Source organism: Hippoglossus hippoglossus, chromosome 14 (assembly GCF_009819705.1).
Source record: "Hippoglossus hippoglossus isolate fHipHip1 chromosome 14, fHipHip1.pri, whole genome shotgun sequence".
Classification (NCBI taxonomy): domain Eukaryota; kingdom Metazoa; phylum Chordata; class Actinopteri; order Pleuronectiformes; family Pleuronectidae; genus Hippoglossus; species Hippoglossus hippoglossus.
The window spans coordinates 18,977,179-18,993,469 of record NC_047164.1 but is presented as its reverse complement, the minus strand read 5'-3'; the positions used below and the strand labels follow the sequence as shown (position 1 = coordinate 18,993,469).

Here is a 16,291-nt window from a genome sequence, read left to right as displayed (position 1 = left end):
GTTGGACCAAACATTCATGTCCTATGATTATACTTGCTGAACCCTAACATGCGTCCAGAGATCAGATTACCACATTCAGAGGTGGTCTGAGACACATATGGCCCACATTATTTTCTGTGTGAACGCAAATGTATCCTTGGCCAGATATGAAGGACCGCCTAATAAACTGACGTCTCTGACCTGCTATAGTTTAATCATATTTTTTTGCTTCTGCGTGTCCATACGTCGATTTGTTTGTCAAAACTTTCTACGCCTTTCCTCATAGCTGTGCATATTATTCATTCAGTCCCTCCTGACTCTGCTCGCTCCATTTCCTCTTTTTCTCCCTCACTCACGCTGAGACACTGACACACATAAACATTGTCATCAGACAAATCTGTAAAAAGAAAAAGCTGTTGGTGCAATGTTTTGTGGTGCAGAATTAACTTTTGAATACAATAAAACAAAATGTTTTTTGTGTCTCTCCAGGTGCCATTCCCAGTTCTTCAGGGGGAAGGGGTGGAATATCTCGGCCGTGCTGATGAAGCCATCATTGCCATTTCTAACTACAGGCTGCACATCAAGTTCAAAGACTCTGTCATCAATGTGAGTGCACATCAAAGACACTAAATTTTCACAAATGTCACTACTGCTGCCATGTTTCGCCACCTCAGAAGCCAACAGCAGGCAAGAGGAGGTTTTGATGTTTAGTTTGAGGCTTTGTCCCCTTTTCTCCATATCATTTTTTAATAAACACATAATTGTACAAGCAAAGCAAATGAACCTATAAGTGTCTAAATGAGGTACCCCTGCACAGTTGGCGTGAAGTTGTTTGTACCACTTTGTACCTCAGGAGTTGCGTTCTGATCTTTAGGCAGGAGAGTTTTAATGTGACATCGAGGCTCCAAAGAACCGCCCCCCACTGGCACTCATGTCCACCAGCTTGCTCCGACTGACGTCAGACCTTACTCAAAGACAAACGGGCCAATTGTTTGCATTTACTGGCAGAGAAATTCCCTCTCCTTCCCAAATCCCTGCCATTTATTCCAGAAGCTGAATCCTTGTGGAAAATATGACATTGGGTTGATGAGTAGGAGAAGGTAGACAACTAACCTGGAGTTACTTTATCAGAGAAGAGTTTGATTAATGCATTGAGTTCAGGCAGCACAACCTAAAACAGATTTCTTCCTAGGCAGAGTCCTTACTTGACCCCAGCTGCACAGAATGAACTCTGTATGAATGCCAACAGGCCAAAACCTCTCACCCAGAACCCCCCACCCAACCCCTTCACAACTCATCCCTTACTTCTAAGCTGTTTTCATGCCCTTTGCTCCTGTTCATGTTTGTCTTTCTCTCCATGATTTCCATTTGGTTTGGTCATGTGCTGCAAGTAGCTCACTGCGTGATCCACCCGGTTATCTTTCATTCTCTTTGATGTTTTTCTTTCATTTTAACTCTTCATTTCCCTTTGTCTCCCAAGTGTTTTTGTTTTAATAGTTTTTCCATTTCCTTCTGTCTTTTGTCTTCCCTCCCTCCTTCTTTCCCTCTCTGTTTGTTTGTGTGTATGTGTGTGCTCCATGGTGTCATTGTGTTTTAGACCTACCCAGGTGTGGACAATGAGATATCTGTGAGTACCATATGATAAAACACCACCCTCTGCTACCGTCTAGACAGCTTAGTCATTCAGCTCTTCTTCACTCCACACGATTACAGCGCTCTAAGGACAAATTGTAATTTACATTCAACGGAGTGGTTACACTGGACTTATTACAATAATTTTCCATGAAAGCTCCTGGTAAATGATTGGAGTGCAGAATGTTGGCTGACCTTGAAACATAGAAAAACAGGCAATTTTTCAGCCATATGACGTTAAATAATAGTTATTCTCTCATTCATATAAGATGCACATTGGCACCTTGTTGCTTAAAGGTTCAGTGTGTTGGATTTAGTGACACCTTGTGATGAAGTTGCATATTACAAACAACCAAATATCCCTCGTCCAACCAACCTTTTCCAAGCATGGAGGATAACCTATGGTTGCCTTTAGGTAACATAGAAACATTTAAAAAAACATCTAGATCCAGTGTTTAGATTGTCCTTTCTGGGCTACCGTAGAGAGACAACAGTGTATCATAGCGGCCTCTGGAACAGGACAAGCTCCCAATGTAGGTATAAATGACTCATTCCAACGTAATGAAAACAGTAGTTTCTGATAATTATACACCAATGAAAACATAATTACAAATATTATGATTCATATTTTTGCTGATAGATCTCTCTAAATCCCACACACTGGAGCTTGTGAAGTTGTAAATATTGGTCAGAAGGTTAAGCTGCATGGGTGATTCTGTAAATCTGAAAAGTGCTTTCATTAATATGTCAATCCACAAAGAGTAGCGGAGTAGACGATCCCTGTCTCCTCCATTCTGCTTTTCGAAATGTCTTTGGGCAAGATCCTGAACCCTAAATTGCCCCTGATGGCTATGCCACCAGTGTGTGACTGGAATAGAAAAGCACTATATGAATATATAAAGAAAGCGTAGAAGCTGTATTCATGTGTGTGTGAATGTGACTCATAGAGTAAAGTACTTAAAGTGGTCTTTAAGACTACAAAAGTGCTATGTAAAATTACCTAATTTACCATTGACAATCCTGTGAACAATGCTAGGTCTGTGACTGTGGTATGGCATCATAACAGAGATCTAGACACACGATTAAAATACTGCAGAGTTCCTCTTCTCCTCTGCAGTGGGATTAAAACTGTGCCATGTGTATCTAACCTGGATTCAGTCTGTACTAGACAGGGGGTGGTAACCTCTTTGCAGATGTGCTGACTGCTCTGACAGTGGGCCATTAGGCTGATCCACACGTGTTCTCTGTCTCCCCCTACAGGTCCCTCTCAGGCTGATAGACGGTGTGGAGAGCAGAGATATGTTCCAGCTGCACATCATCTGCAAAGATTCCAAAGTTGTCAGGTGAGGAAAGCAGCTGACTGACCATATTATCCATTCATGCTATTAATCAAATGTAATACAATGCTGTCGTTGTCTTTTAAATTAATAGTACAATAGTGTAACTTTGTCTTCCCTTAAAGAGGAAAATAATATCATATACTGCCACATTTAACCAATAATCAATATTTTATTTGCAATATCTACATTTACATTACAACTCTAATAGCTATAAAATGGGATACAATGAACATGATTCCAGTGGTTTTTAGCTTAAAAACTGTTTCAAGAAAAAAAGACAAAAGACAAAAGACCTGCTTTAATTTCACAGCAGAGTGAAAAGGTCAAACCAAGTGGAGCCTTCAGTCTTTCAGCAGCAGATGTGCCAGCGGCATCTTGGTTCCTAATCATAAACAGACACAATATTACCCCTGTTTAAAGGCTGGAAAATCACAAAAAGTAGTTTTTCTTTAGTTTTTCAGCCAAAGCATGAAGTTGTCACTTTATTGTTCTAATCGTCACACTGGGTTCACCACAGATGCCACTTTGCAACATTCAAGCAGTGCCAGGAGTGGGTCAAGCGTCTGAACCGGGCCATAGCTCACCCGTCCCGGCTGGAGGACCTGTTCGCCCTGGCCTACCATGCATGGTGTCTAGGAGGCAACGCTGACGATGAGGACCAGCACGTTCATCTCTGTCGCCCGGGTACACACAACAATCCAAACAGATAATGACTCAAAAGTTTAGAACAGTTGCGCCTCTGGCATTGTGTAGTTTGTTAAACTATTAACATTCCTGAAATAATCTACTCCCTCCATTCTCTCTCTCTCTCTCTGTGTGTGTGTGTGTGTGTGTGTGTGTGTGTGTGTGTGTGTGTGTGTGAGAGCAGGTGATCATGTGCGTCAGAGAATGGAAATGGAGGTCAAGAGGATGGGTTTTGACACACAGAACATCTGGAGAGTGTCGGACATAAACTGCAACTTCAAGTATGTCACAGATACGTCACCTATAAATAGCATGACACCTCTCTCTTTGCAGATAGCTACAAAATACTGTAAGGTGTCATGATGGTTGTTTGGAAAGTGAATGGTGAGTTACGAGTAGAGAGTGAGAGTAGGCCCAGAATCGGGCAGGACTGGATCCATGAGGGATGAGTGACAAAATCTTTTCGTATCAGCTTTTTTCATATTGCAGTCAGTATATTTTTGTCAGTAGCACAGATGGGGTTCCTGAGGGGAGGCGCAGTTGTCTCTAGTCCACTGTCAGACTTTGAGACCCTTGGTGTAGATTCTGAGCAGTGAGGTTAGGTTCTAGTGGTTACCCAGAGTTGCGGCAAAAAATAACGTCAAGATGTATCACGACACCCAGAGAAACTTCTTAAACCACATCTGCAGCATAATCATCTTTTCTGCATATAATCAATATGTGGATTATGTTCTAGACAATCTTCACTTTACCGATAAAGGACAAAACACTACCCATGTCACACAATTGCATCCTCAGAGTGCGGAAGCTCTACATGATGTATCTTAATTTGTAATTTATATGTGAGTCTAGGCTTGTTTGGAATACAGAAGTGATCTGAGAAGTTTCTACGGACATTTTGACACATTTAGGACATAATTCTCAAGTAATCGTAACTGTTACAAAGTCAAGCTGACTACAGTTGACTTGCTCCTTGAATCACATCAGTAGGTGAATATTTATTACCCAAAAGACACATTTATATCAGACTGTTCCTTTAAATATCTTCAACAACACAAGTTAATGTGTACACTTGCCTTTGCCTCGTCTCAAGCCAGAAACACTTCCACCAAGCCAAGTCTCCAACACACATACACATACACACACAAAAATAACATTGTGGCACTCTCTGAAGCAGAAATAATGCAGTGTGTGCGTGTGTGTGCATGTTGCAGACTTTTGCATCTCCTTTTCTGTCTTGGCAAATAAATGCTATAAAAAAAGGTCAGTCTGCTCCGAGCGCCCAGGAGAGCACATCCTGCTGAGGGAGACAGACTCACAGGACAACTGACTAATTAAACAAGCCGCAGCCTGCTGAGGCTCGTGACTCAGCACAGTATTTTACTTTCCCTCACACGTTTGTACTTCTATCTTTGTGAGGACACTCATTGGCATAATGCATTCCCTAGCAGTGAGAAAGTGAAGAAGTTAGGACCGGCCAAAATGTCCTTACTTTCCAAAAATGTCGTCACTCTGTCGGGTCTGCTTAAAATGGTCCTCACAAAGGTGTAAGTACAGGAACACACACACACACACATAAACACACGGTCCCAGGTGTGTCAGTCAGGAGGTGAATAGAAATTGAAGGAAGCATCATGAGAGAGGAGGAGGAGACAGATGGAGTGAGGCAGTAGCACATTGTGATTTGTTCTCTGCTGACCCTGAGAGTTAGTGATGCAGCAATCATCCTGAAAACCACAATATTTGTCTCAGATGTGTGTTTGCTGAATATCAAAACACTAATCTATTTCTTCTCATTATAAGACTTACTTGCAAACTTAACTAAAGTCACCTCCAACAGACTGACAGTATAATGCAGGATTATAACCTCCATTAACGTCATGTTCCTTGTTCCTGTCCACAGGCTGTGCTCAAGCTACCCACAGAAGCTTCTGGTTCCCATATGGATCACAGACAAGGAGCTGGAGAGTGTGGCCTCCTTCAGATCCTGGAAGAGGATCCCTGTGGTTGTCTATAGGTAGGTTTACACACACACACACACACACCAGGGTTTTTCCTGGCCTGTCTTCCAGGGCAGACACCCAGGGAGCCACTCAGTCTGGGCGTACGGGACTATCATACAGAAGCTACGCATTTCTTTTATAGTAATCTACCGCCTATAGTGATCAATTTGGCCCGGGACAAACTTGATCTCTATAAGCATTTTCCACTCTAATAGAATTTTGTCGGGAGGCGGCACGAAATTAGACAGAGGCAGCAATTCTCTATGCCGGAATAAAACCTGCACACACACATTTTCTCCTGTTCACACAAGAACAGGAACATTTTCCTATTTTGCTTATTGTTTCTACATCCTTTAATTCCAGACACCAGAAGAACGGGGCTGTGATCGCTCGTTGCAGCCAGCCTGAGATCAGCTGGTGGGGCTGGAGGAACACGGATGATGAGTACTTGGTGACGTCCATCGCCAAGGCCTGTCAGATGGACGCCGGAGCCAAGGGTACCTGTGCAGCACCAGCCTGCAGACAACGTGGGGAAGCTCCTGACTCCTCGGATAGTGATTTTGGTAAAACTATAGCTTTATTTGTGAATGTTGACTCATGTATGTGGGCACTGTTGGACAATTGTGGCTTGTTGATTGCAGTCAGGTTGCTGTTTAGGCAGGCTGCTGTGGCTCAGGAGCAGGTCGTCCACTCATTAGAAGGTCAATGATTTGATCCTCGACTGTGCCAGTCCACATGTCAGTGTCCTTTGGCAAGATGCTGAACCTCAAATTGCCCCTGACGGCTGTTCTGTCCGTTTGAAAGCTAATCGCTTGTGATGGTTACCCATAGCAACAAGGTGTTTGTGTTATCAGGAGGAGATACTGATATTCAGCAGTTTATGTTAATCATATCCCTGGCACTTCTTTGATTCCCTCTGTTTCCTTTCACACATTGTTTCTCTTCCTGTGTTTTGCCATTCAGTTCAAACTAAACCATCCTCTCCTAATGATAAAAACATCTCTGTGTCTCCAGACTCTTCTCTGACAGGTGGCTCTGGCTGCGATGACAACACTGTGCCACAGAAGCTACTGATTCTGGATGCTCGCTCATACACTGCTGCAGTGGCTAACAGAGCCAAGGGCGGAGGCTGTGAATGTGAAGGTTAGTGTGATCGAACTTTCAAACAGCCCTCAACAACTAATTTCTATATTTAGATTCAGTTATCATTTTCACATCGCTAATAACATCAATCAATCAATACAATTTTATTTGTATCGTCCATATTCACAAATCACAGTTTGTCTGATAGGGCTTAATAAGGTGCAACATCCTCTGCCCTTAACCCTCAGCAAGAGTAATATGTTTCTTAAACCTCAGCAGCAGGCAGATGTGTTCTGCAAAATGACCCACTAGACAGTGTCTTCCTAGTCCAAATGACAAACAGACAAATGTCACAACTAGCTGTTGAAAAAAGTTCAACATTCAGCTGGTTGTTGAACTTTTTTTAAACTTATATTCTTTAGATGTGCAACTTCCAATAAATCCTAAAGTTTAACCTCATCTGTTGGATCAACACAATAAAATATGTCATGCGATAAATATGTCACATTGTAATTCCACTTTTTTCTCTTCCTGCAAATCTGCCAACAAAAAAACGATGGTTAAACGGTTTAATGCAACAAATGTTTTTACCCAGTTTTGTAAGATTGCAGGGCAGATAATACAACTGTAGGTTTCCAAATGCATTTAATTCTTCATTTTGCTTCAAAGGTGTGTGTCACCTACAACAATTATAACTCCTCTGACCTAGAAAACCATTAGATATGCTTTATAAAGGTCAATCTGTTTAGAGGTCAAAGTTAAAAACGATGAGGACAAAAAACTAAACTAAAAACTAAGTGCTGACAGGGCTGTCAATTTTCCAGTTGGCTGTTGACAGCTAAAGTATTTTCCTATGGGAACGTAAACCATTATTATGACTATGATTTTTGCATCTGACTGAGGTAATGCCTACATCAGAACAAGAGGCTATCGTAGCTTACAAGCTAAGCATTATTTATGTCTGATGACCTTGATCTGACTTGTTGATGTTTGTTTGTGTTCAGAGTACTACCCCAACTGTGAGGTGATGTTCATGGGAATGGCCAACATCCACGCCATCCGCAACAGCTTCCAGGCTCTGAGGGCTGTATGCAGTCAGATTCCGGATCCGGCAAAGTAAGTCGATCTGTCTGAGCAGCTTCACCCCCCCCTATTTTAATGGCTCTTGCTCACAGTAGTGCGACACCACACAGAGATGTACCTAATTTATATAGATTTGTACTCATCTAATCCGTCCTATCTATTGCTTCCAGCTGGCTTTCAGCACTCGAGAGCACCCGCTGGCTGCAGCACCTGTCTGTCATGTTAAAGGCAGCCACCCTGGTGTGTTCAGCAGTGGAGAGGGACGGCCGTCCGGTCCTGGTTCACTGCTCGGACGGGTGGGACCGCACACCCCAAATTATAGCCCTCGCCAAGGTCCTGCTGGACCCCTACTACAGAACATTAGAGGTGAGAGTCTGCACAGGGTTTTAAGTATATTTGGTCTGGATTAAATGTAAATGCATATTTTTAAAAGTAGAATAAAAGCTGTAATTTTATTACCCTCAATACTGACTAGCTTGTCATCCCCAGGGTTTCCAGGTGCTTGTAGAGACCGAGTGGCTCGACTATGGCCATAAGTTCGGGGACCGCTGTGGCCACCAGGAGAATGCTGACGATGTGAGCGAGCAGTGTCCCGTCTTCCTGCAGTGGCTGGACTGTGTTCACCAGCTGCTCAAACAGTTCCCCTGCCTGTTTGAGTTCAACGAGGCCTTCCTGGTGGGTGGTCATACTGCACTTGTTACTTCTCCCTGTCTCCACGATGTATTTTCTTGTGACTAATTCGCCAGTAAACTCAGAAGTGTCAGACATATTGCTGGACATAACATGAAACCATGCTAAAAGTTAAGTAGTTATCTTACCAGTTAACTAGTAAATTACTTTTTTGCATTGAGTCTGTGCTTTGAAATTGCTCCATCGAAAAATAATTTTGATCTAATGCTGTTGTTTTACAACTATCTAGTTACTAGTTGTATATAACTAGTTATATTATTCAATCAATAAGTTGTTGCATTGAATTGGGAATTGAGTGTTATAAAATGCCTGAATTCATGTTCCACCTCCCGTGTGTCCAGGTCAAGTTGGTGCAGCACACATACTCATGTCTTTACGGCACATTTCTGTGTAACAACGCTCGCGAGAGGGAGTCGCGGAACATCTACAAACGCACCTGCTCTGTGTGGTCACTACTTCGCACAGGAAACAAGAACTTCCAGAACTTCCTCTACATCCCCAGTCATGATATGGTACCTAGAGATTTACATTATTATTTATGGCTTTGTAATAGAGCCACCACTTAAATACAGTAACAACTGGAGGTCGGCTCCTACTGTTAGTGATGAGAAGGTGATTTGTTGAAAGAAATAGTTGTATTTTCAGGCTATAACATGAATTATGGGAAGTATCTCTAGCCTTGCTTCTTTTTATCCTGAGCAGAATAAGTGGCTTGATTAATGATTCATTAATAGTGTGACTCCAATTTTAACTTTAACTGTGTTTTAGATCAAAGATTTGACATCGAAGATTAAATCTATCCCACTTCCTCATTCACACTGTCAAAGACAGCATCAACGTGATTATTACACACAGAAGTGGAATAACAGCCTGACGAGCATCATCATGTGTCCATGGTGACCTTCTAAGATAGTCCTCATCACTTATTTGTCTGCCAGGTGCTGCAGCCAGTCTGCCACACTCGAGCATTACAGCTGTGGACAGCTGTTTACCTGCCCACCTCCTCCCCGTGCACAGCTGTGGATGATTCAATGGAGCTCTACCTCCCCCCAAATGTCACAGGAGACGAACTCACCTCCCGTTCCCTGGACAGGTATGTTGTCATTTCTGTTCTTGGTAGTGTTTGTGCAGAGATTTAAAGTAATTTTTCAGACTGCTCTCAGTCCCAAACACATAATTGTATAATTTTTACAAATAAATCCCCATATATGTCTCATTTCCAGGCTTCCCAAGACCCGCTCCATGGACAACCTGCTAACAGCTTTTGAGAATGGGGTACCCCTGACACGCACATCCAGTGACCCCAATCTCAACAAGCACTGCCAGGAGGGTCGCTCTGCCCTGGAGCCTTCGCCTGCTATGGAAGAAACCTCTTCAGACTCTGACGAGGTCACACCTGACACTGGACCGGACATTGCTGAGGGGGAACCTCTACAACAAAGTCCTACCAAGACCCCGGAGGATGTTCTAGGTGCAGAGAGCTGTGAGGAGGAGACTTCGGAGGAGCCCTGTCTGACCACACAGCCTCTGCCCTCTCTGCCCCTCCCCCCTGTCCCTCTCAGGAAGCAGGTCACACTCGCTCACACTCCTCTCCCCACACCTGTCCTCCAGCAGGCTTTGACTCAGATCACAAACCCTCCACTCCCACCACCTCCGCCGGAAGCTGAGAGCCCCCATAGGACTGCTGAGAGCACCACTTCACCCACTCACAAATCAGAGCCGTGCTTACCTCTTCCCTGCAACGGCACTCAACCTGCATTCTCCACACCCACCTTGCTGCTTAACGGCCACATTGACAGTCAGGCAAATGGCCTCCCAGAATCTGAAGGCCTGCTTGCTCTGAAGCAGCTAACACCACTCCTTCCCATGGAAGACTCCACCGAAACCATCACAGATGAGGGAGAGCTTCCCCCCACCCCGCCCCCCACAGTGAGCCAGGATCTCATTGAGAATTTTAACAGTGAGGAGCAGCCTGAGTCACAGCCCCAGGTTCAACCCCAGAAGGAGGAGGAGGAGGAGGACACGAGGACAGATGTAGTGAAAGGACGAGAGCGTGTGCTAACAGCTGCAGCAGCTTCTGTGGATTGCACTCAGGTAGCAGCTCGCCATCTGATCTCCCAGAGCCAGCTCTCAGAATTGTCACTGCTCGGCTCTCACTGGGAAAGTGTTCGAGGTCTAGTCCAGTCTGCCTGCAGCAGTGCCAGTCACTCTGGTGTCAGCCGGGCCTTGCAGCCCAATTCTTACCAGAGCCGCCGCCTTGCCAGCAAGCTGCTCCGCTCCCAGGGCTTTGCTATTGCTAACGGGTCCCAGTGCTGCCCCAGGGAGGCTCTTGGTTGTCCCAGCAGCAACACGCAGCCTGGATGGCTATCTGCAGCCAGGACTGCAGGATACATCGGCCTGTATGGGCCTGCTGCCGCCGCTGCTGCCCTCAATGGCTACGCCCTAGCAGGCCATCAGCTCCTACCGGTGTCCCACACCTCACCCTCTGCTTCCAGCTCCCCTCCGCCACCTCAGGCCCCAGCTTACCTCGATGATGACGGGCTGCCGGTGCCCATGGACGCCGTCCAGCAGAGGCTGCGGCAAATCGAGGCAGGTTACAAGCAGGAGGTGGAGGTGCTGCGGCAGCAGGTGCGACAGCTGCAGATGAGGCTGGAGAGTAAACAGTATGGCACCCCTCCCTCAGAGCCAGACATCGACTACGAGGATGACATTGTGAGTAGTTTGTTCAGTCATGACAATATTGTCTGACAGCCTATACGTTTTTATTTTGTCTTTCATGTTCAAAAATATTTACTTTAGATTATATCCAGAAGTGTCAGCTCTTCTATTAATTCCATCCGTCTTCTGATCTCTCCCTGGTCTCTCTGTTTCAGACGTGTCTTCGGGAATCGGACAACAGCAACGAGGAGGATTCTTTGTCCACCCACAGTGAGGATCGTCTGTCTGAGGGCAGCTGGGATCGAGTGGAGCCCAGGGACACTGAGGTCAGAGGCCTTTAGAGGCTTAATGTCACTCTAATATAGACTCTACTCCCTCACCCTCTTTCCTCCTCCTCACCTGTATGGCTTTGAGCACCCCGTATTGCCACGCACTGTTCTGATAGATTTGTGTGTCTGTGTGTGTAGGTCACGAGGTGGGTGCCTGACCACATGGCCTCCCATTGTTTCAACTGTGACTGTGAGTTCTGGATTGCCAAGAGACGTCACCACTGCAGGTGGGGCTTCACTGTGTTTTTTCTGACATGAATAAATACACCACACTCTGAATGTAAAACATTATATTTTATAAATGTGTTTTAGTTAGTTTTGGGGTTTTTTCAAACAAATTTATTTTTGTCTCACTTTATCAAATATGATTGATAATGTGGGACAGAATGCTTTGGGTAAACTGGGACAGTCTATTAAAGGGATAGTTTACAGAAAAATGTAAACCTCCACTATACCGATGGAGGGGTGGGTGAAGTGTTTGAGTCCACAAAACACTTCCGGAATTTCAGGGGTAAACAAAGTTGCAGCCAAATTCAATAGAATTTAAGTAAATGGTGAGCGATTCTTTAAATATAAAATAAAAATGAAATGCCTCCATAGTGCTCCTGTCTTGTCATCCGAGTGTCCGTAAGCCCGACATTCAAATTCGACTCTAAACGGGGTCATTTACACCGTGTTTTTAGTCTAAATGTTCTCTGATCGCGTTCGTGCCTGGATCCCAGCGGACAATGTTGAAATAATATTACAACATTGAAATAGCTATTAGCTGTTTACAAATAAATACCATGTAAAATGGTCAGAAGTCGTCAAAATCGATTTCTTTGAAAATATGAGAGAATCAAGAAACATGTAACAGCACAATTCTAAACATCAAATCCTGTCGATTGTCAAATATCCTCATTCATTATGGAGTAGTTTCATATTTTCTTTTCTTGATGAATTTTTAAAATGCAATTTTTTTGGATCCCACTTTTCTCACAACTCTTGTTGCAGCACAGTTTTGCCAAAGTGTCGGCCTGAGATTCAACACTTTGCTTTGTATTTTTAAAGGGAAGCTTTGATTTCAGCATCAAAGCTCCTCTGTTAGTCAGAGAATTATTTATATGCTCCACTGAGAAAATGAGACAGTAAGAGGTGTAAGGTCTCATTTTGATTTGAATCAGTGTTTAAAATGAGCAGTTTTTCTCAGACTTAAGACTCTCAGACTTACAACACATTGCTGGTAATAAACAGACATCGGAGGTAGTTTATTGATGCAGTTGTATACTCTGTAAGTCGTCCAATCTATTTATCAAATGATCTAAACTTTCTGTGTCCTCTGTTCTACAGGAACTGTGGCAATGTGTTCTGTAAAGACTGTTGTCATCTGAAGCTGCCCATCCCAGACCAGCAGCTGTACGACCCAGTGCTGGTCTGCAACACCTGCCACGACCTGCTCCTGGAGGCCCGCACCCGCGAGATCCGCAGCCAGCAGCTCAAGAAGGCCATCGCCACAGCCTCCAGCTGAGAGACTTATCGTGTAGCGTGGCCTGCCTCGGCTCTGTCCTGCTCGCTTTGGACGGATGAGCTGAGAGCCCCGTTGTAAACCTGCCGTGGGTTTTGGGGGTGAAATATGAGGAGGAATTGTTACTGTTTGTGACGCTCAGTTTGCACTGTGAGACTGTCTGAGCGGCGGTGACGAGGAACTTGAAGGTCTTAGATGGAGTCGTGAAAGCTGGAGGAGGGTTTCCCTCCAGAACAACCCCTTTCTGTTCAAAGACATTTCCAGCCTGGAGCGCTGCAGCGTCCTGCTGTTCGAGGCAGAGCCCACCCACCTTTAGTACCAAACTCCTGCACCCTCCTGACAGACACCGTCTCGCGCTTCAGAGGACAATCGCTCCCCCTTCCACGTGACGGGGACTCCAAAGCCTTCACCAGTACTATTATCGGAGGCTAAATTCAAAAAGAAAAGAATTGCTGCTACAGTGTTTAAAAGTCTAATTTTGTATTCTTATTTTGTGCACTACTAGCTGTCATGTATTTGAGGGAATTTGAGACCAAACTTGAGCAAAAGGGAGAAATCTGCTGTTTACTTTGCCATCGCATCTTTTTTGTTGTTGTTTTCTTAGAGCCTGAATGTAATATGTAATGGGTAACTGGATCGACTTTATGTTCTTGTGTATTTGGTGGGTTGTATATGTGTTCATTGCTGCAATGTGTTCTCAAAATGATGTATATGCACAGTCAATGTGGTTCTGTCTTTTATCGACGCTTTTCTCCAGTATAGCCATTTTGCGACATTCGATGCTCTGGGGTTCGTGGGGGGTTATTGTACGTATGTACGTATGGACGGATTGATGCAATGCTGCGTGTTGTTTGTTTTGTGGGACATGTGCTTGATATGTGGAAAGGAGGAGAATATAACACTGCTGGAAGACTGCAGATGTCTCGTGTCTCCTGATGTGAGAAGTGAAGTGAAGTGAAGGTAGCGCTGGTTTTCTTTGACGTGACAGAGGGAATATTTTCTGCTGAGATGCTTGAGAACGACTGGTTCAACATCCGTATAAAGCTTGATGTCCATCTGACTGACGACTCCTCCGACTGCTCGCTAACTAGCAGTAAGGCCTGCTCGGGGAAAAGACTGAACAAAGTGCTTGGAGTTCTCTTTCTGTTTAGGGGAGTTTGGCCACGGTCCCCTTTAAAAAAAAAAAAAAAAAAGTGTTTGTCTACTGGTTGTTCCTTGAGACAATGGTGCCATATTTTGTTTTGTCTATTTTCAAAGCCTTTTTCTTTCTTCTGGATGGCAGCAGGTTTCCAATTGGCCACCTCTGTATGTTTTAACGGTACAGAGTCATCTGTTCAATAACACTGAGGCAACTAAACTTTAACAAATGTTTCAATCTGATACTGATACTATTCAAATGGATGATTGGATGTGAGTGAATTAGTTAAACTCATGTGGTTATCCATCATCTGATCACTGGGATTTTATCACAAGGTGTTCATGAAGTCAGAATCGTTCAGAGGAGTTCAGAAATGTAACATACATAGTTATCTGATCTGTAGTGGTGGCTAAACCCTGTCACTTAATGAATATATTGTTGTAAAGAAATGCACTGTAAAAGTTAAATCCCATGGGTTAAAATAAAAGATTATATCATATGCATCTGTTTCTCAGCCTCATCATTTACCTTTTGAGTTACAGTATTTAAAGGGTCTAAACATGTGGATTATTTTGTCCTTACAATGATGGACTGCACTGTAAATGATGTGGTAAATGATAATGGATTAGAGGCAATAAAAACCTTTACAAGAGTGTATGTCTCTGCCAAGGCCCAAAAGTCTCCTTATGAAACCTCATTTAAATTCACTAGATCCATCCCCTAAACACGTCTTATGTTGTTTCATCACGATCCATGAATCATACTCTGAGAAAACAATGAAAATATTGAAAATGCCCTATCTCACAATGTTAAAGAAAGTGAAAAGAAATCCTGAATCTGATCCCAATCCGCACCACAATTTTACACGTTCTTCACTGGGTCATGTCCCACCACTCCACAAAATGTCATAGATATCAGATCTGTAGTTTTTGCGTAATCCTGCTAACTAACAATCAAATGCAGATAAAAAAACAAACTCCTTGGCACAGGTTCAAAATATAGATGTCATCACAGAACAACACAAGATGGACCTAAAGTGAGACAGACAGGATTATAAACCACAGCTTTATTCATTATTCAAACTCTCAGTGACAGATATCCTGTGGGTGATTTTGCTCATATTCATTTATTTGTTCTTTCTGAAACTAGAGGAAAATATTGTGTATATTCACTGAAGTATTTACAGTTTTTTTCCACTTTAGCACATTAAAGTAACACTGAATGTGTAACTGGTCTTGCTATAACTTAAAGTCAGGTTTTAAAATGTATAATGAGAAGCTTTAAAGTATTTGAACACTTAGTCCAGTCCTGGGACACAGATGAAATTCTTCCATCTGTCCACTAGATGGAGCTGTTCCATCAAAAGAAACACCAGCCATTACTCCTGCAACAAGGCTTAAGCACTTTGAGCCGATCATATCAAGGGATTGTTGCATAATTCCCCTGCTGTGGAATATTTCAAGTACAGTATCCTTGTTCTCTGATTAGGTTCCTAAAGCCATTTCCTCTCTGTAAACAGTGGTGGAGGAGACATTGAGTCAGGAACATATACGGGGTGGAAGTAAAACCCATAGTTATACTATATATAACGTATATCTTTCTCACTTATATATCCCCCCGCCCCCCCCCCACACACACACTCACACACACACACGGTCTGTATGGAGACGAGAACTTTAACCCCTCATCATGCTCAGCTGCAGTTTCTCAGACTCGCTGATTGTGTGGTCCGAGTTTTCAAGAAGAGCAGCACAAGCTGATTCACAGTTTTTTGGGGGGAAAAACCCTGATGTCCCTCACTCAGCAGGATCAATAATTCACACTGAGCGTTTCCACTCACTGAATGAAAATGAAGATGACAGCTCCAACTTCTCCAAAAAGTTGAAGAGAGATGTCCAGATTTATTTATTTATTTTTGGGACTTTGATAGGTTTTCCTGGACAAGGTGAACTGAGCTGGAAAAAAAAAACCTTTTAAAGATGTCGCCTGATATCTTATTTTAGATATGAGGCTGTCTTTGTGCGTGTGTGTGTGTGTGTGTGTGTGCGTGTGTGCGTGCGCGTGTGCGTGTGCGTGTGTGTGTGTCATGCTGTCCCTATAAGATATCCCTTTGACCAATTGTCTTTTGGGGAGAAAATGTAGTGGTGAAAAGTAAATCTCCTCTTCTA

The 16,291-nt window shown here is 43.6% G+C and overlaps 1 protein-coding gene across 6 annotated transcripts in view; it reads left to right on the top strand.

Moving 5' to 3' along the window:
- Positions 1-14,624, top strand: part of mtmr4 (myotubularin related protein 4) — a 39,977-nt gene extending 25,353 nt beyond the window's left edge. For 2 of the 6 annotated variants that reach the window (XM_034606127.1, XM_034606128.1), the window contains exons 4-20: positions 469-585; positions 1,577-1,606; positions 2,872-2,954; positions 3,469-3,635; positions 3,820-3,916; positions 5,539-5,652; positions 6,002-6,201; positions 6,653-6,781; positions 7,726-7,837; positions 7,975-8,170; positions 8,294-8,479; positions 8,836-9,006; positions 9,433-9,587; positions 9,718-11,206; positions 11,368-11,478; positions 11,620-11,708; positions 12,811-12,988. In XM_034606127.1, the coding sequence (XP_034462018.1) occupies positions 469-585; positions 1,577-1,606; positions 2,872-2,954; positions 3,469-3,635; positions 3,820-3,916; positions 5,539-5,652; positions 6,002-6,201; positions 6,653-6,781; positions 7,726-7,837; positions 7,975-8,170; positions 8,294-8,479; positions 8,836-9,006; positions 9,433-9,587; positions 9,718-11,206; positions 11,368-11,478; positions 11,620-11,708; positions 12,811-12,988 (3,624 nt within the window). Of the gene's footprint in view, positions 1-468; positions 586-1,576; positions 1,607-2,871; positions 2,955-3,468; positions 3,636-3,819; positions 3,917-5,538; positions 5,653-6,001; positions 6,202-6,652; positions 6,782-7,725; positions 7,838-7,974; positions 8,171-8,293; positions 8,480-8,835; positions 9,007-9,432; positions 9,588-9,717; positions 11,207-11,367; positions 11,479-11,619; positions 11,709-12,810 lie in introns of all 6 variants that reach the window. The other 4 variants (XM_034606130.1, XM_034606126.1, XM_034606125.1 and 1 more) reach the window with 3 other exon arrangements.
- The last annotated feature ends 1,667 nt before the right edge of the window (positions 14,625-16,291 follow it).